Genomic DNA, 20,346 nt, shown 5'->3' on the forward strand with positions numbered 1-20,346 from the left:
TGGAACCTTGGAAACAATAACGCTACCAAAAGCTTGTTAAAATCGTTTTATTTGAAGCATCAGTACAATAGCAATTTCCATAAACATTTTATTACAGTTACATTGGTCACTGTTTGAGACACATTCATATAAAATAATTTACAATAACAAAAATGTAAAAAGACTGACACTGTTGGTATGACTCTAGTACTATTAAACATATTTTAGTGCATACAGACTAGACCGTGTTCAACACCCTAGAAGATCACAGATGCTGAAAAAGAAACAAAACGATATTCAGTCAATTACCTCTATTCAGCACAGCAAGGGGCATTTTCTGTTACCCGATACAGTGATGACAGGTCTGCACTGCCTGTGTCGTGCATTGATTCACACACACAGCATTACTTCCTGGTAGAGTGCTGTTGTATGTCTATGTGTTATTGTGTGTTTGTGTGTGTGTTAGTGTGGGGGATTGTGTTAGTGTGCCTGTGTGCGTTAGAGAGAAGTCTTGCCTGGTGGAGTGCAGTTGTCTTATCCCAGAAGGGAGATCACCATCACCACACCCATGAACTGAGTGAAGAGAATCACTGGTGTCAGGAATGACCACACCGGCCACAGTGCAATGTTAAAACTGCAACACACACACACACACACACACACACACACACACACACACACACACACACACACACACACACACACACACACACACACACACACACACTTAAAACTACAAAAGCAAACCACAACCCAATAAAAACAACTGTACCTCAAATGGAATATAGTAACGCTTTTTATTCCTTATTCCTAGTAATTATTACTATTATTTTATAATGCCTGTCTCAAACCCAATGATGCTTTACATAACTCAGCTTTTACAGTCAAGTCAGACACCAATGAGAAGCAGCAGTCAATTTGTGCACAGTGCAAAACCACAGATCAGAAACCACAGCCCACCAGGTGTAGGGAACACGGAGGAGGTTAAGACCAGGACAGAGTCCCATCCAACACTGGACATACATTCTTTCTCTCCCTTACTCTCACATGCACATGCGCACACACACACACACAAAACATGCACAGGACAATTTAGAGTATACAATCAACCTAACCTCCATGTTTTTGGACTGTGGAAGAAAACCAGAAATGCATCCAAACAGGACCAAAAACCACAAACCCTAATGCTGAGGGGTGTGAAAAACTGATGTGTACAGTGGGGTGTGAAGAGTTGATGCCACTCAGAAACCCTGCTCTGTTCTGGTCTGAATGAAATATGTTCATTTTTTAATATGTTCAGTGAACACACAGTAAACATTACTTACAGTTTCACCAATGAACGAGGAAAATTAGAATCAAATGATAACCACACAAACAACCCTTTGTTGCTTTGTGAAAAAAAAAAACATTCTGCCATTTTAAAACATTGTACTGTACTCAAGGCAGTGAGACTTTGACTTATTTAGATCTTAAGTAAACTCAGGCTGTGGACTGCAGGACATGGCAGTGGATGTAAGACAGTCCAAGAAGGTTTGGTTGTGCAAGACAGCAAGGTGGTTAGTAGTGAGGGTATCAGAAGCGACTAAACAGTACAAAACTGAAAAAAAGCTTAGCAGGTATTCAGTATTTAAAAGTATTTAGAAACCGAATCTATCTTGTTAAAGATATGGTTACAAGTCTTCAACCAAGAAGTATTCTAGAGGAACAGTCAAGTACCCTAGGAGAAAGAAGAAAGACAGAAGTATAGGTTTGTGTCATTATAGCAGTGGTAAGAAAAGTGGCCTGTCTGTGACCTGATCATGCCTCGATGGGAGACGATCAATGACAGGAACATGTTCTCCTTGGAAGCTCTGGATATAAGACCAGCATAAACTCCATCATACAGATGAGACATACACTATTGAGATTAACCCTGTGTAAACACCAACATACAGATGAGATATACACCACTGAGATTAACTCTGCATAAATGCCAATGTACAGATAAGATATACTTTACTGAGATTAATGCTGCATAACTGCCAACGTACAGATTAGACATACACTACTGAGTGTACACTACTGAGTTTAACCTTGTATAAACGCCATCAAACAGATAAGATATATGCTACTTAGATTGTAGTTCCTGTGGTGACCAGTGAAATGCTGCTTCTTACTTTTGAAGGTTTACATAAACAGGCTATTCAAGAGGTTTGAACATAAAAAAGAGCCCATTTAAGAGGTTTGAACATGATACTTTTCCATTATACTTTTCCACCAGCAGACCCCTGAGAATTAATTAATTAATTAAAATGCATGGACTGGTTTAGTGTAGACAGAGAGCACACCTACGAGTAGTTTAGTGTAGACAGAGAGCACACAGATGAGTGGACCAAAAATTCACTCCTGGGAAGCAGCATGTGTGAGATTAAAAAGTGTTAAAATCTTGAACAATACTTCAGTTACTAGTTAATTATTAGTTGGGGAAGCTCCCAAACAAAGATTGACATGTTCTAGGATACAGGGGAAAAAAATGATATTTTAAAACAATTAAATATACAAAGAATTAAAACAAAATTAATTGAAAAGATCATTAACACTTGTAATAAAAAAAGGTTTGACATTAAATTGCTTTACTAAGTTTCTAGATAACAATGTCACTTCACCAATGTCACTGACACCTGGTCAAAAAGCAGGTGTGAAAGGTGGTGCAGAATGGAAATCATTCCAATGTAAACAGTCAATATAAACTGAAGATATTCCAATGTAGACAGTCATTTTATACTGAAGCCATTTAGAAAGACTGTTTTCTTCAAAAAGGCATATCAGACACATTATAATAATTCATAAGAAACCTTGAGATTTGAAAAATGTTGAAAACAGCAAGATGTAGTGACAATGTTTTGTGGTGACATTCAATTAATCAATTAATTTAAATCAACAGATTCATTCATTATACAATTGCTCACTACTTACAGCCTGAAAGATTCACAATAGAGCATATAACATATCACTGCTGATTAAGTCATGGAGGAAATGTTCTCACACAGACACAAAAAAGTGCGGTTGAATGGCTCACTCAGACGCATCAGAAAACAACAGAACAATGATAAATTAGCTCACAGAAAGGGATCTTTTGTAACCAGACCATCCCAAGTTTCTGAATTCACAATCCTAAGAGAGACACATACTCTCACACACACAGGCCAAGGTACACATGGTCACATATGCACACATGCACATACACAAAGAAAGTTAAATTCAATTTAGTCAGTTGGAGTCTTTGAGAAAATGCGGATCATTAATAAGACTCAGTTAACATGTAAATTACACACACACACATTTTTCCTCTTCTAACCACACACTCCCAGAACACGCACTCACTCCCTACCATTTCTACTCACACCCACTGCCATGTTTATTCAAGTAGGAAGAGAACAATCCTGCAGCAGGCTTTTCACCATTAAAGTACTGAGCAGGGAGACATGGAAAACTGACTTTTCCATTAAACTTCAGAAAGTAAATATTTTATACAACTTAAGTTTCACACAAGCCACTATATGCAAGAATCCTAAGGTTAAATGCATCTGCATGTGTTACATGTTGGTGATTTGTTTATATTCAGTAACATTTTCCATTGAGAAAACATGTACCTTAATACTTTTTAAATTCAAATTTGTTAGTGTTGAGATGTGATGTGTAATACAGACACTTGCCTGCAGGAGGCAGCGATGAAGGCTGCCGTGGTGATTGGTGGGATAGCAGGATATTCCTGATCATACTGTTTGATCCCTCTGAACCACTCAAGATAGACGATACAGAATGCTGCCAGGCTCACGCATACCGCCAGGAGCACCAAACCCACAGTAAACCACCAACTGCAAGAAAAAGAGACTATTACACATGCACAACTTAAAACACACACACCCTCTCCACCACCCCAGCTGGACCGATAACCACCTCTCTGAAGACCCCTGTCGTCTTTCCATTGCCCACTTCCAGCTGCTCGATTCCTGAGGTTTATGGCTGCCATGCTTGGAAAGGCCTGCCAGAGCCCTATTTTCATGCTGGATGTGAAGGAGCTGTCTGTTTGCCCCCCACCCTCCGTCCACCCACCCAGTAAAACATATCACGCCATCCACATCTGCCCCACCAGTGTCATGTTCCACACCTGTCTCCTGTTAGCCCTAGACATGGCATTCATTTCAAAGCTCCAGGCAAAAAACTGATTATTTTTTAAAAATGTTCCATTTTTGTAAAAAAGACTAAATTAATTGCCCGATATCCAATACAAGCTTAGTGGTACATAGCAAAAATCAGACCTTACTTTGGGGTAATTTTCCACTGACCACTTCCCTGAGTAAAAAAAAAAACAAAAACAAAAAAACAAAACAAACAAAAAAAACCCCACCAAAACAAAACAAAATGGATTGAGTACCGTAAACACAGCCAAACTGTTTCTGTGAATAGCTGGCCTAGATTTAAAATGTGCTCAGCCCAACCCCAAAGGAGTGCAACCTTTATCTGAAAATCATTCTCTCATTCTTTACCCCGCAGGGCCTATGACGGCTATGGTGGCAAGTGGCCTGTCTGTGACCTGATTATGCCTCAGTGGGAGACGATCAATGACAGGAACATGTTCTCCTTGGAAGAACGTACAGTGGGACAGTGGGAGACAATGACAGGAACATGTTCTCAGAAGAACAGTGGGAGACAATGACAGGAACTATGTTTTCCTTGGAAGCTTTGGATATAAGCCCAGCATAAACTCCATCATACAGATGAGATATATGCTACTGAGTGTACATTACTGAGATTAACTATGCATAAATACCATCATACAGATGAGATATATACTTCTGAGATTAAACCCGCGTTAACGCCATCGTATAGATGAGATATACGCTACTTAGGTTGTAATTCCTTGAAAGGAGTTCCTAAGGTGACCAGCGAAATGTTGCTTCTTACTTTTGAAGGTTTACATAAACAGACCATTCAAAAGGTCCGAACACGATACTTTTCCACCAGCAGACCCCTGAGAATTAATTTCTCAGCACAGCAGGTAAAAGCACTAGATCTTAAGCCAGGTAGAACACTAGATATGTAATGGGGCTCAAACCCAGGTCGGAGAGTTGGTGCCACCACCCCTACGCTGGGTGAGCCACCACATTTCAATGATGGTGGGACTGTGTGCAAAACAGTTAGGTCTTAGAACTCGTAAAATAAGAGAAGGAAAAAAAAACCAAAAAAAAAACAAAGGCAGGGAGTCGAACCCTGGCCGCTTTGTTTTGAGACTAATGAGCTCCCACTAGACCGTGGCGGCCATTAAACGCGCTTCAAAGGAAGGGAGGACGGCAAAATGGGTGGAAAATCTAAACACCGCGCCGAGCGTGGAAAAAGGGGAAAACAAAGGACACCACAGGAAGAATGGCAGCCCCAATGCACTGGGGAAAACAAAATTAAGACTTCCCAAACAAAACTAGAAAACAGGGAGGAATTTTAGTGACTAAGGGAAGTCTCGGGAGAGAGACAGACCTGGTAGGGAAAACTGGAGAAGGGAGGGAATGTGTAAAAACACAGGCACCCTCGAAGAGCAGTGTAACACAAGTGCTCACAGACCTCAATACCCAGTTACCGGCTAGGAGCTTGGCTCAAAACTTTAGCATTTAGTGACTGGGTCACTGGGCGTATATAGACCTAGCACAGCTGTTGGACATCAAGCCTGATTGGTAGTGTGCCTGACATGAGGGCTCCCCCGGTAGACGGAGGGGGCCTCGGCCTGGTGTCAACTATTACAGGACTCCCCCCGGAAGGGGCAGCTCCTGACATTCCAAGGCCAGCCGCATGATCTCGCTGAAAAGCCCGAATGAGTTCACAGTCCAGGATGTGAGGGGAGGAGACCCAGGACTGCTCCTCGGGCCCGTATCCCTCCCAGTCCACCAAATACTGGACTCCACCACAAACCCGCCGGATATCCAAGAGACGCTTGACCGTGTACGCCAATGCGCATGTCCACCATGCACATTCCTGGTGGGTCGGAGGGGCCACCGAACACAATACAGGCTTAAGGCGAGACACATGGAAAGTGGGGTGTACCCTCAACGACGGGGGAAGGGCAAGGCGATAAGAATGACCCGAATGTAGCGAGGAGCGAGCTTGCAAGTACAACCACGCAAAGGCAGGTCCTTGGCCGATAGCCAAACCCACTGTCCTGGCTGATAAGTCGGAATTGGTCACCGTCTCTTGTTGGTGTAATGCTTTTGAGCAGCTGTAGCACATAAAATAGCCCTGCATGCCCTCCGCCAGGCTAAGCATCAGCGCCTGACTGTCTTCTCAGCAGATCGGACACCTACGTTAGCCTCCTGGTCGGCAAACATGAGCAGAGCATACCTGAACTGGTACTCGAATGGTGACATGCCTAAGGAGGAGTGCCACAGGGTGTTGTGGGTGAACTCCACCCATAATAGGTGCTCAGACCAAGAGGATGGGCAGGAAGAGGCCAGACAGTGGAGGGCACGCTCCAAGTCTTGGTTGACCCTCTCAGTCTGGCCGTTGAATTGGGGATGGAAGCTCACCTCTGCCCCCAACAACTGACAAAAGGCCCCCCAGAACTGGCTAGTGAATTGAGGCCCATGGTCTGACACGATGTCACTAGGCAGCCCATGAAGACGGACAACTTGTGTAAGCAAAAATTGGGCCATCTCCTTCGCCAATTGTAGTTTTGGCGGTGCAAAGAAGCAGCCAGCCTTGGAGAACCTGTCGACAACCACCAAAATCACCATGTTACCACTTGATGGGGGCAGTGGGTGCAATAGACCAGCGGGCCTTGTCCTGGTGTCCTTGCACTGAGTGCAGGTGCGACAGGAGTTCACAAACGCTCGGACATCGGGTTCCATGCGGGGCCACTAAAACTGTCAACGGAGAAACTCGAGCGTCCGTGTGACCCCTGGGTGCGCCGAAAAGGGGGATGCATGTCCCCACTCAAGGACCTGAGCTCTAACCGCCTTAGGTACATATAACTGGGCTTCCACCCAGGTCTGGTTCATCAAGGAAGGCCTGACGTACTGCCTTCTGAACCCCCCACTGGATTGGCGCTACAATGCGGGCCCTGGGGATAACGGTTAAGGGCGGAGCAGAAGGCGGCGAGGATTCCCACTGGCAGGAGAGAGCATCTGGTTTAGCGTTCTTAGTGCCTGGTATGATAAAGTGAAGTCAAATCGGGAAAAGAAGAGTCCCTATCTGGCCTGGCGTGGATTAAGTCACTTGGCCTGCTGTATGTACGCCAAGTTCTTGTGGTCCGTCCAGACCAGGAAGGGGTGTTTTGCCCCCTCCAGCCAGTGCCTTCACTCCTCGAGGCCAAGCTTGACCGCCAATAATTCGCAGTCGCCCACATTGTAATTCCTTTCTGCAGGGGACAGACGCCAAGAGAAGTAGGCACAGGGATACAGTTTTTTGTCCTTTCCTGATCGCTGGGACAGAACCACACCAATGTCCACTTCAGATGCGTCTACCTCAACGACAAATGGAGCTGAAGAATAGGAGCCGCGATCAGATGGCACTTTAGTTCTTCGAAAGCCTGCTGGGGCTCGGTGGACCAGCAGAACCAACCAGACGTCTTCCTGGTCAACGGGGTCAGTGGGGTGGCAACCGTGCTAAAGTTCATAATGAACCTGCGGTAAAAATTTGTGAAACCCAGGAAGTGTTGGACCACACGCACCGAGGTGGGTCTAGGCCAATTCTCTAAAGCCTGCAGCTTGGTGGGATCCATGCATAGCTTGTTGTGCGAGATGACAAATCCCAAAAAGGAGATGGTTCGTGCATGGAATGCAGACTTCTCCAGTTTGATGAAGAGGTGGTTCTTGAGTAGGAGCTGGAGAAGCCGCCTAACATGGGTAACATGTTCGTCTACCATTTGGCTGTATATCAAAATGTCATTCAAGTAGACGAACACATACCTGTCAAAGGCTTCCCTTAGGACCTCATTGATGTACCATTGGAAGACAGTGGGTGCATTCATCAACCCAAACGGCATGACGAGATATTCATAGTGCCCAGAGGGGGTGATGAACGCCGTCTTCCTCTCGAATTCTCACCAAGTTGTAGGCACTGCACAAGTCCAGTTTAGCAAAAACTAAACTGCTGCAGCATCTCAAATCTTGAGGTCATGAGGGGCAATGGATAGCGGTCCTTGACAGTTATTTTGTTAAGACCCCGGTAGTCTATACACGGGCATAGCCCACATAGCCCTCACCAGCTGGGGAAGTAGATGGCCGGAAGAACCCTAGGGCGAAGGCTTCCTGGATATATTCATCCATTGCTTGACGTTCGGGCCACAAAATGGAGAATAAGCAGCCTCTAGGGGGACTGCAGCCAGGAAGGAGGTTTATGGCTGTGTTATATGGCCTGGGGGGGGGGGGGGGGGGGGGGGGCAATAGTCGGGCCTTCTGTTTCCCTCAGGTCCCAGTATTCCTGGGGGACTTGAGACAGTTCTGGATTATAACCAGACCCAGACCGAGGCTTGGATAGCTGCAAACAGGAGACAGCACTGACTGGCTCAGCCAGTCTACATGAGGATTGTTGCTGAAACCAGGGGTATCCCAAAATCAGTTGCAAGTAGGGAGCATGGATAATAAACAGCGCAACCTGTTTGGTGTGGGCCAACTTGCAACGTGACTGGATCAATCTGATGTATAACAACCCCTGGCTCAAGGGACCGACCCATCGATGGCAGAAATGGGTACGGGTTCATCCAGTGGGACGGCTAACCGGTTGGCTAACCCAGAGTCTAGAAAGTTGCCCACCGCTCCTGAGTACACAAATGCCTGGAGACGCATTTCAGACTTCTCCCAAGCAATTGTGGTACTGAGGAACAACCCTTGAGATCGGGGAGGCCTGGTTGAGTCTGTCAGGGGTCCTCCCTCCCCTGACGGACGATGTCTTTTCACCAGAGCTCAGGACAAGCTGGGTGAAGATGACCCGAGCTTGCGCAGTGCAGACTCCTCCCTTCCCACATCCGAGCATCACACTCACTTCGGGAAAGGCGGGTGTGTCCAAGCTGTATTGGCTGGGGTCCGGGCTCCCCCTGCTCGTCAGGCACATGAACAGGGCTGAGGGTGCACGAAGCTCCGTGAGAGCCTCAACTGACCTCTGGTCCCCGTGCTCTGCACCTCTCCCATACACGATTGTCAATTCCCAACACCAAACCAATCAGGTCGTCGAGAGAGGCGGGAGCATCTTGGTGGACCAGTTCATCTTTAAGCTCTTCGCTGAGGCCCTGGTGGAAAGCAGCCATCGGCATTGTGGGATTCCACCCACTCTCAGCCGCCATAGTGCGAAATTCGATGGCATAATCAGCCACCGCTCTTTTTCCCTGATGTATATTAAGGAGACGGGAGGCCGTCTCCCCTCCAGTGACCAGATGGTCAAAAGTCCACTTGAGGGCAGCAGCGAATTCTGCTGAAGTGAAACATACTTCAGTTTGGTGCTCCCAGACCAGGGTGGCCCATGCCAATGCCCACCCAGTCAGAAGGGAGATGATGTATGCTACCTTTGCTTGCTCTGTGGGGAACCGAGAGGGCTGTTGACCGAAGGCAAGTGAGCACTGGAGGAGGAACCCCCTACAACCTCCTGCCTCACCAGCATAGTGACAGGCCGGATTTGGACTGCCTCCTGACTAGGGGCAGGCGAAGGTGCTGTAACTGAGAAACGATCTGTTGTAGGGCCTGCTCATGTCAACCAATGGTTGCTGCGTGACTCCAAGTTCCAAGTCTAACTGCTGTGCTGGGTCCATGGTTGGGTCTTTCTGTAATGGGGCTCAAACTCAGGTCAGATAGCTGGCGCCACCAACTCTCTGCTGGGTGAGCCACCACACTTCAATGATGGTGGGACTGTGTGCACCAGTGCAACAGTTAGGTCTTATAGAAGAGAAGGAAAAAAAACAAAAACAAAAAGGTGGGGAGTCGAAACCTGGCCGCTTTGTTGCAAGGCGAACGAGCTCCCGCTAGACTGCGGCAGCCATTAAATGACTTATGGGTATATCGCGCTTCAAAGGAAGGGAGAACGACAAAATAGGTGGAAAAACTAAATACCACGCCAAGCGTGGAAAAAGGGGAAAACAAAGGACACCACGGGAAGAATGGCAGCCCCAATGCACTGGGGAAAACAAAATTAAGACTTCCCAAACAAAACTAGAAAACAGGGAGGAACTTTAGTGACTAAGGGAAGCCTCAGGGGAGAGACAGACCTGGCAGGGAAAACTGGAGAAGGGAGGGGATGTGTAAAAACACAGGCACCCTCGAAGAGCAGTGTAACACAAGTGCTCACAGACCTCAATACCCAGAGTTACCGGCTAGAAGCTTGGCTCAAAACTTTAGCAAAGACCCAGCACTGATTGACTGAGTTACTCGGCTTATATAGAACTAGACCAGATGTTGGGCATCACACCTGATTGGTAGTGTGCCTGACTTGAGGGCTCCCCCTGGTGGCCAGAGGGGGCCTCAGCCTGGTGCCAACACTTACAAGATCTTGTCAGGTAATGCACTAGATCTTAGATTAGAAGGATTCGGAGACAGATGAAAATGCCCATAAACACTGTAGCAGCACAAGCAGTGAAGACCTCTGTACATCTTCACAAACCAGACCGCTAGCATCCTGCTGTACATGTCCACAAACGAGGTGTTTCTCAGGCTACTCACACTTAGATGTTAAGCCAACTTTCAGATGAGACTGCCTTGCATCAAGTTTTGCCTATAACCTTTAATAGAATGATTATCTTGATTACAGAGTATTGTCTTGAGATGTCCAATATGTTATTAATATAACTGTAGTATACTGTATTATATTACAGTATTTACAATTATATGGTTAATATAATTGTAGTATACTGTATTACATTACAGTATGTACATGCAGTTTTTTTTTTTATTGAAACAGTTCTTAATTATTCACATTACATCAGCACTGTGGCTAATGCGTCTAATATGTAGCTAGTGGGTTCAAAACAATATTTTGCAAACAATGACTTTGGGGTATTATCTGTTTACTTATGCAGTATGCATATTTGTGGTGCATAATGTGGTTTGCACATTACAAATGTTTCCTCACCCTTCTCATCTCAACTGGAATTCACTCTAACTGCTTAGAAACTTAAATGGACCTTGCTCAAGTCTCTGAACCTGTTCCATACTGAGGATATGAAAGGTAATTACTGGGCATCTGTAACCTTTCACCACTCACACAGCCACGGTGATTCCGCTCTTAATTCAGCCTGTGCCAGACCACATTTGGCCAAGGTCTAAAAAACTGAATCAATCACGTCTAAACCTTCATGTAATAAATTATTATTATTGTTGTTGTTGTTACCATTAAAGTTTCGAGAGCACACAAAGTTTCCTGTGTTTAACAGACCTTCAGCTCTGACTCGACTCCACACATGCACTGGTGTGTTCATGTAGAAACCAGATCCTGGACACTGCACTGCTCTGACAGGCTACACTGATCATAGTGAAGTGTTGGTAATAAGGATACTCCATAGAGTGAGACCATGCTGGACATAAGCCCAGCTAAAGCTACACTCTCAGCAAAAGGAACATTCATAAACGTGCATACGCATACATGCGCGCGCACACACGCACACATATATACACACACATATATACACACACTCCCTTTATTCAGCTAAGAAAAATGAGCTCCCTGTTGTTCCTCCTGGTTCTACTGTATGTGAAGAGAAAGTGTGTCTGCTTGTGTACTAGTGCAAATGTGTGTTAACAGATACACAGATTATGAACAGGATTATTCTAACTCAAAGCTGTTTTTTTATGTGTACTGGATAACTAAAACGACAAGGGTTCTAAATAACCATGCTTCAGACAACTAGCATATGCAGAAATATTTAACCAATGAATGTGCTAGGGGACTAAAATGGGCCAGAAGTCTGATAAGATCTGATATCTAAAATATGATATCAGATAAGAACTGATCCCAGATAAGATCTGAAATCTAAGACTCCTCTTCTAGCCATAAAGATTCTGGAGTTTAAACTTTGCTTAAAGTAAGCTACATCAATGCATCAAGAAGAGTACACAGCCAAAATGTACAAATGGCTTATGTACGATGCCTGCATATCTCTAGGTGAAATTGGTTGATACCAGATACACATGTGGATAAACCCACTGAAGTTTTGAATGGAGCTGCAGCAGTGAATGAAGGAGACTGCTTTGTCTTAGTCTGCGTATGACCCTTAGCCTGAAGCCATCTAAAATGTTAACTAAGGCTGGACACAGTACAGCTCCAGCACAACAGTGCACCAATGAGTGTGAAAGGGGAGGGGCAGTGATGTGTAACAGGCCATCTGAAGTGTTGGTTAGCACTTCTTCTGTTATAAACTGGAGAAGGACATCATTACAGTGCACTGGCAGAACACCTACAGGGCCGTGTGATTAGTCCAGCAGAACATGACTCCGCCAGTTTAAACAGCAGAACCCCAGCACAACTAAACTGGAACCAACTACAGAAACTAGTTACACTGAATGTTAAATTAAATTCGCCCAATTAAATTTGAATAAAACCTCTACCAAACAACTAAACACATTTTATAGACCTTGGCCACTAAGTGGCCCAAACATTTCCAGTGATATTTAGTAGTTGCAATAATTTATACTAATTTTATAAATAAAATAAAGTAGTACAATTGAATGTTCAAGCAAATTCCGACCCATATATATTAAAGGAATGTCCAGCCAAGTCTTCTTAAATGTGTTATTTCTCTCCCCTCTGAAACAGGGCATTTCCATTTACAGAAATCTCTTACAAATACATGGAATTATGCAGTTATTTTAAGCTTCATTGAAGTATCTTTTATACTGAAGATGGCAGTGTGCTACTGGCAGTCTGTAACAGCATCTCTGTGTATCTCACCAAGTGCAAAACCAAGATGAAGAGAGAGAGACATTAGGGGTGATGCAAACACTCAAATTTAAACCATCTAAACCATGGTATTAATAATCAATTAAAATTTAACAAGCAATAATAATCATCAGTAGAATATCAGAAATGCCTTTAATATAATATTAACAAATATATATGCATCACATACATACTTTGATTAAGCATAATTACCTTTTAATGTCATTGTTTTCTAGGATGATGGGGAAGAAGTCTACATAATAGGTCAAACCCACAGAGGCCAAGATCCAGAAGACTGAGTGGCGGTTGATACGAGGGAGGGGTTTTGATTCTGATTCCTTCTTACCTGCTATTACAGAGACATCAGATACAACCACAACAGCACAATCACAATCAATTTGCATACTATTTCTGCATGAAATAAAATGCCCTGGGAGATGTAGATGTTCTTGGTAAAGTCTATGCTATGATTTTTACATTTTATGGCATGACACTTTTAGCTGACACTTTTATCCAAAGTAACTTACAATTATAACTAAATACAACTTAAGTAATTGAAGTAATTGAAGGCCTTGCTCAGGTGCCCAACAGTGGCAACCTGGCAGTGGTGGGGCTTCAACTGGCAGCCTTCTGAATATTAGTCAACAGCAAAAAGATAGATGCATCTTAGTGTTTGATAACCATTAAGTATGCAATTAGCTTTTGTCTTAAAAACTAACCAAAAATGACATTTTAGCAATGTTTGTCCTTTACTGTCAGTAACAGTATTTTTTCAGTAGGAATGTATGTCAGTCTTTTCTGTAAAAAAATTAAAAATAAAAATAAAAGTTAAAACTGTGCATCACATTTCTTCCCACTAGATACAATCACTGAAAGCAGGATTTGATATTGGACAAGTCAAATCATCTCCTTTCTTTATGCTCCCTTTTATTCACTTTGTTCTAAAATATTATTCCCTATTCACACTGCTTGACTTTTATTTGAAGAAAAAAAAAACAAAAAAACACAGATGCCAACACTAAAATATTGGTGTTTGTTTAGGAATGTTGAATAATAGCCTTAACATAACTGCAATCCATTCAAACCCCTTAATATACTGAAAAGTGTGTGATAAGGTCTAGAGAACTGTTTTCTTTTTAAAACATTTATACGTAGATATTTTATATATATATATATATATATATATATATATATATATATATAAAATGTGATTTTTCCATTGATTGCAAATTTCTCTTGTGTCTTTAAAACTAAGTTTTGAATTTTCAACCTTGTCACTAATCTTCTCATGCTTTTCCTTGTCATACCTCCATCTCCATACTTAAGGTTATACATTTTAGCTTTGTTTTTCAGAAAGTGTTTTACTAAGTTAATAAACTTTTGATTAAACTACACAGGTTATATGAAGATTTTCAGTCAAAAAAATTATATTTTTTGATGAAGCTTTTGAAAGAATGAAGCTAAAGTATGCAGACTTGGTGACAGAGGTGAGACAAACTGGGTGGCAGGTGTATAAAAGACCACTAGACAAGGAAAGTGGTAGGGGATTTGCCCCATCCTTGCTGTGGAGTTTGGTTTTAGAGGCTGTAAGCTAAGGTTAGCTGTGAATAAATGATCTGAAGTAGCTGAAAGGGCTAAGCAGTGGATGAGGAAAGCTCAAGCTAGTTGGGTAAAAGCATCATAAAGGCAGAGTGGTTGAGGTTGTCGGTGTCTTAGGGACATGAAGGATAGGATAGGATAGGATAGGATAGGTAAGTGGATTGTCATATCATGTCACTGTCATGTCTAGAATGATAGATCCAGATGGAATTGGTGGCACTGAGCATGCATTAATGTTACTAGAAGGGCTGGATATGGCCTTAGTCACAGAAGGGGCCATATGGATTTTGTGTGTGGTAACAGCACAACGGGTAAATATAGGGAGATTAATTCAGTGTGTGCTGGTGATGTAACGTGTAGTTCATATGGCACTGGGCACGTATTAACAGTGTCAGTGGGGCTGGGTATGGCCTTAGTCATCAGGGAGGACAAGGTGGGTTTACAAGTTATTGCATAACTTAAATTAACAGTAGGCAACTTTTTTTTAAGTATGTAGTTTGTAATAATTTCATAATGCACTTAGTTTCCTTTAGTTTGATTTATTCTGAATATGGTACTTTTGACAAACAAGTAGTAATATTAAAAGTAATAAATAAATAAATAAAAATGACACAATTGAATCTTCCAATGCAGATAATTTAATGTAGAGGCAGATAAATAAGTCCAATTACTGGATGCCACAAATCCTGTGAGACATGTTCCTGCAGAAAAGTCTACTTGCGTATTTATATTCAGTCTCCCCTCTAACTGAGAGGAGTAAACAGTAACTATAGACACTATTGTTTAAAAAGTGATTATTATTGAAACTCAACAGTACAGAAAAAGCAAATGCGCTTGAAGTTCCGATAATATAAACCTAACAGAATGTTTGCCACAAACAAGAACTGGTGAACGTTTGTTAGGTAACTGCATTGTGTAAATGTCACCACTTCCAAACTGAAGTCTTCCAGTACTAATAACAGTTGATCCATTGGTTTGTGCTCATACCTTATAATTAACGTGTGTGATTCTCTATATCTATGCCAAGTCGCAAATATCGATGTTATGGGCCTGTCCTTCGGGACAACGTGATTTGACAGGTGTCCTTTAAAAGTATCATGAGTGAAAAGCTGGTGCCACTCCTGGGAGGCAGCTGCACAGGGTGCAGAAAGCCTGTGCCACTCGCGGTGGTTGGTAGCTGAGGCTATGGCTTTCAGTTCCGATTAGCTAGCGATACTGACAGTCACCACATCTTCCTCCAAGTTCTTATATATTGTAAATACCAATAGGTACCGGCTAAGCAACTATAAATAGCTAATAGTTAGGATAATAAATTAAACCCGCATAAGTCTAATTTTCTCGTTGATTTAATGGTGTCGATAACATGATCATATATTGATAAGCTAACCCATTCTCGTTAATAATTCATTTCTGTTAACTTACCGTGCCCTCTTTAATTGTCTACCACAGTAGCCCATGCCCACAAAAAAGAGCTCTCGTCTAAATTCGAGCTATATTACTGTCACACCCAACTCTGCCAAAGTCACAGCTCATAGTTTAGGGCTGGCTAGCTATCCGTCGGTTAGAATCGTCCAACCAGCAGAACAAACAATCAACAAACAAAAGTTATAAACTCTCTATATCGCCAAATTGCACTTTCGGCTAGCACAAGCGAGTCGCAGATGCGCCGTTCACAGGCGCCGTTTCACTTATCGATCCATGCTGTTTCTGGGTGGCATAGCACGGTGTAAGAATCAGTGGCCATAATGTGGCACTGGTGTGGCAAACAGGCACCGACAGGCACCGCGTTCACAGCTGACCGTTACACTCCTCCGCATGAATCGTACCTAGCAACCTTATCTGAGGTCTCTGAGACGGGTAGCTAGCTGGCCTAGCTAGTGGAGCTGCGAGCAGTCTGCTAAATATTAGATAGCTAGATAGATATTTAGCTATACTTTCGGTTTATTATAAAATTGCCCCTTTTCGGTTAGCTAGGTAACCTAACTGATTTGTAATTGAAATAGCATTGATCCTGGTTAATGAATTTGGTACTAGGTAGCCAGCTAGCTAAATCAGAAAGTGCATCTTGCTAAGTAATGTTTTGTGAGTGGATCTGGCCAGCACACGACCACTGAGTACAATCTAATGAATCGTAAATCAAACGTTAATTAGTTAGCTGGATTGGGGGGGGGGGGAGTATTTTGAATTTAAGATGTGGCTGGTTTGTTCACGACAGTTAACTGCAAACATTAAGGTTTAACGCAGCTGAGGAAGTGATAACTACACTTTGAATAAACTTTAGCCCGAAGAAAACACTGAACGTTCTCAAATACTTACTCTTCTCGTCTTCTTCGGACACTGCTTGTAAAATGAGTTCGGCATCTCTTTTAAACCTGTTTCGCAATGTAACCAGCTCATTTTCAGCCAGCATGTCTGCCATAGCTGTTTGTTTAAAACTGTGTTGACTATGTGTTGACTTCCGGGATCGCGTGCATGGCGCAGTGATGACGCAACATTAAAGCTACGTCGCGTTTTACTTTGGGAACCTGTTGCTTAGGGTAACAGAGACAACTGTTCATAATGAAAAGTGACCATCCATGGTCCTAAACTACTACAAGAATAGTGTATTGCTCTGCACACTTTACTTGCAAAGAATGATAGACGCCAGGTTAAAAATACTAGTTAATATATGTTGAAAGGCATTAAGTATATGAAGTCTGCATCAACATGAATAGCCACCAAAACATGTTATTCATTAGTTTTAACAGGAAATCAGCCTTCACTTGAGGCTCCCAATGCACCTGCTAAAGCAACACAGTTGTTGTTAGAGTAGCTGCATGGTATGCTGTGGGTAAACGAGTTCAGAAGGTCACCTGCTCTAACAGAAGCCAGGTGAGAGTTAGATCTGTCCAGCTCCCCTGAGCTCTGCCAACACCACTGCTCTGGAACGCAGTATCAGTGTGTGTGACTACAGCCTGCCAACCAGACCTACAGCTCAGCTAGGAAATAAACCTCCAGTTGCCTGCCAGGAAACTAGGAGAGAGAGGGGTAGTGTTTCCAGCGGGTGAGAAGGAGGTGAGATGGCAAGGGCATACAGTACATGAACTCAGAGAGCTGAAGCAGTGCCAAAGACTCTTAAGAGGATGAAGTGTGAGATGCACACAGCTCTTCTCTAGCAGTGATACAGGCAATGAGAGAGTGGCTGTGTCACAATGCCAAAATGCCATCAGAGCAAAGCAAGACTGTTTTACAAGAGTCAAACAACAACCAGATCTCAAATGCTATCAAAGCAAAGCAAGACTGTTTTACAAGTCAGACAATGACCAGATCTCAACAGTTCTGGATGCAAAATGTGCTTCTGTTGGAGAAAGATGTGCAGAATATTTTAGTCAGTGGTTAATTTAAAAATAAGGACAAAGTAGCTAAAGTCAACCAATAAACTGGTTCCAAAATACACAAAAATTCTGTTATACTACACATTTTCATTTAATGGATACATAAAGGAGAAAATAAATAAATAAACATTAAAAATGAAATCTGTGTCAATATGAATAAGAAGAAGACATACAGACATTAAAGGCTTCCTTTTTCTGGAAGTATCATTTGATGAATTCACTTGGTTCATTCCTTTACTCCTTAATAGTATCAATATATATAAAACAAATCCCACTGAAGTAGGGGTGTGCTAAATTAAACTACAGTCCACTTCCAGCACTTAGCACCCAGTGCTGAAAAGTATCCATCTATGAGGATGCACTCTGATCATCTTACCCTGAGCCTTTGCTTATCTCCACCATGACTCAGCAGCACCAAACAACACTCGAATTGTTCCTCAACAGGCTGACATAAATGGGTCAAATACTAATACAAATCTGTTCTCCTATAATTTAACTATTACATATAAGTGTAAGCACAAATATTTTAATCTATGCAAAATTAATATATTGAATTAATTGTTTCAGTGCTGGTGGTGCTGTGGATGGCCTGAGAAATCTGTGATACGCAGAGATGATATGGCTGCCCCAGCACAACTAGCAGCACCCATGACATGGAGTGAGAAAGTTTCTGCTATACTTTGTTTAGCAAACTGGTAACAAATTTTTTTAACTCTTCTTCTGCACTGGTTTAATTCAGATGTTCATATCTATTTTGTGAAGGTCATGTTACGTTCTTACCTAAATGATCATCAAGTCTCACCAACCCCTGCGAAGGTGCAGGTACAAACTGGTCTCCAAGCTGAAGTATGTATGGGACGTGATCGTCCTTCTCTAAGTGAAGCTGAGATAAATAGATTTTAAAGTGTGAAAATAGGTGCTCTGTTATGTGCTAATGAACATACAACACACAATGAGGCCTGTCTTAACCAACACCTATTCGATCTTCACTAACTCTTTTTATCACAAAAAAAACAGGCCCCTATGCGTTTTGTCATGAGTCAGCCATTAAAAAGCTTAGAATGTCCTATGACGTCCTATTTGTTGAATACCAGAACAAATTTGATACTCACCCACAACCAACATTAACCCCATATATTCTTTTCCCATTTCCCACAGGAGACCTGATCTGGCCCTTGGTCTCTTAGAAGCATTATAACAATGCTGAGGTGAACAGTACAAGTCTGTGAGAGCCGCTGGTAGAGGAGCTTTATCGGAGACGTATAGTTTTACATACCCACCCACTCTTAGTTCTGGACTGCACAGCAGAGAGAGAGAGAGAGAGAGAGAGAGAGAGACAGACAGACTGAGGGAGGGTTTTCTGCTGACTCTTGTGGTGGTTTTTAACTGTATGCTCAAAAAAGGGAGCTGGAAGAACAATGCCTTTATCTCCAGTAGTACTGACCACAGAGCAGTACCAATGAAATGGGGTCAACCAAGCTGTCTTAATCAAAAGCTCAATTCCAGCAGAATTCAGCACCCAGTGCTGAAAAGTATCCATCTATCAGGATGCACTCTGATCATCTTACCCTGAGCCTCTGCTTATCTCCACCATGACTCAGCAGCACCAAACAACACTCGAATTGTTCTTCAACAGTCTGCTGCCCTCTGCACCCCTATTTTAAGTATCACATTCTCACCTGAGTAGGTGAAGGACCTTTACAAGGTTCATCAGCTGAGTCTCTCAAAATGTTTAAAAGATACATTAAGTAATACTTTTTGTTTCTATTTAGTCCATAGTATATCTAGTATTTCCAGAATTTTGCTGTTTAAGCCACTACTACTAAGAAATGTTTGTTTTGCTCAATGTAACTTTAAAACCCCAAATGCTCTGCAGTGGCAGTAGTTCAGAGGTCAGAGCTTCAGATGTCTGATGAATGTTGTACTCCTGAACCTAACACAACACTGCCCAGAGGGACTACTACTGAACCTATTCCAACACTGCCCAGAGGGACTACTACTGAACCTAACCCAACACTGCCCAGAAGGACTACTCCTGAACCTAACCCAACACTGCCCAGAAGGACTACTCCTGAACCTAACCCAACACTGCCCAGACAAATGCCTATCCCAGATCTGTACTGATAAGTTATTAACCATCTATATAATCACTCAGTTAACGTAGGTGAGGTCCAAACATACAGGGCCCCATTTCCTTAACCCTAACCCTGGAATAGGAAAGGATACTCAATGGAGTTTAACTCGATACTGGGTTTCCTCCATATCTAGAAATAGACTCTAGCATCGTGTATCTACTCTACTCCAGTTAATGCACCCATGTGATGCTCATGAAGTTGTAGCTCCTCTCAACAAGCTGAATTTATCATAAATATATGTGGCACAGCAGTGAGGCAGTTTCCCTGTTTTGGGGTTCTAATTGAGCTCTATGAACAAACTAAATCTTACTCTGATTCTAGTGGGCACTAGGAACAAACTAAAATCTCTCTCACTCCCTGGCAGTTCTGGCCTC

At 42.8% G+C, this 20,346-nt stretch overlaps 1 protein-coding gene across 2 annotated transcripts; it reads right to left on the reverse strand.

The window, feature by feature from the left end:
• Positions 1 to 33: 33 nt before the first annotated feature.
• Positions 34 to 16,928, reverse strand: tmem128 (transmembrane protein 128). 2 transcript variants are annotated; one of them, XM_027017327.2, is made up of 5 exons: positions 16,780 to 16,928; positions 13,078 to 13,210; positions 3,675 to 3,836; positions 495 to 613; positions 34 to 253 (listed from the first exon to the last, which is right to left on the reverse strand). In XM_027017327.2, the coding sequence occupies exons 1-4, from the start codon at positions 16,880 to 16,882 to the stop codon at positions 514 to 516; spliced, it is 498 nt and encodes a 165-aa protein (XP_026873128.2). In that variant the 5' UTR covers positions 16,883 to 16,928; the 3' UTR covers positions 34 to 253; positions 495 to 513. The 2 variants fall into 2 exon arrangements, with proteins under 2 accessions (XP_026873128.2, XP_026873127.2); XM_027017326.2 differs by having other exon boundaries at positions 13,078 to 13,213; positions 16,780 to 16,927.
• Positions 16,929 to 20,346: the final 3,418 nt, after the last annotated feature.

Source organism: Electrophorus electricus, chromosome 1, assembly GCF_013358815.1.
Source record: "Electrophorus electricus isolate fEleEle1 chromosome 1, fEleEle1.pri, whole genome shotgun sequence".
NCBI lineage: Eukaryota > Metazoa > Chordata > Actinopteri > Gymnotiformes > Gymnotidae > Electrophorus > Electrophorus electricus.

Bases quoted from the DNA above. Each gene is read 5' to 3' on its own strand.
- tmem128 (XM_027017326.2), bottom strand. From the start codon at position 16,882: ATGGCAGACATGCTGGCTGAAAATGAGCTGGTTACATTGCGAAACAGG. The intron at 13,214-16,779 runs GTAAGTATTTGA...TCTCTGTAATAG, and splicing joins GTCCGAAGAAGACGAGAAGA to CAGGTAAGAAGGAATCAGAA. The intron at 3,837-13,077 runs GTAATTATGCTT...TTTTTCTTGCAG, and splicing joins GAAAACAATGACATTAAAAG to TTGGTGGTTTACTGTGGGTT.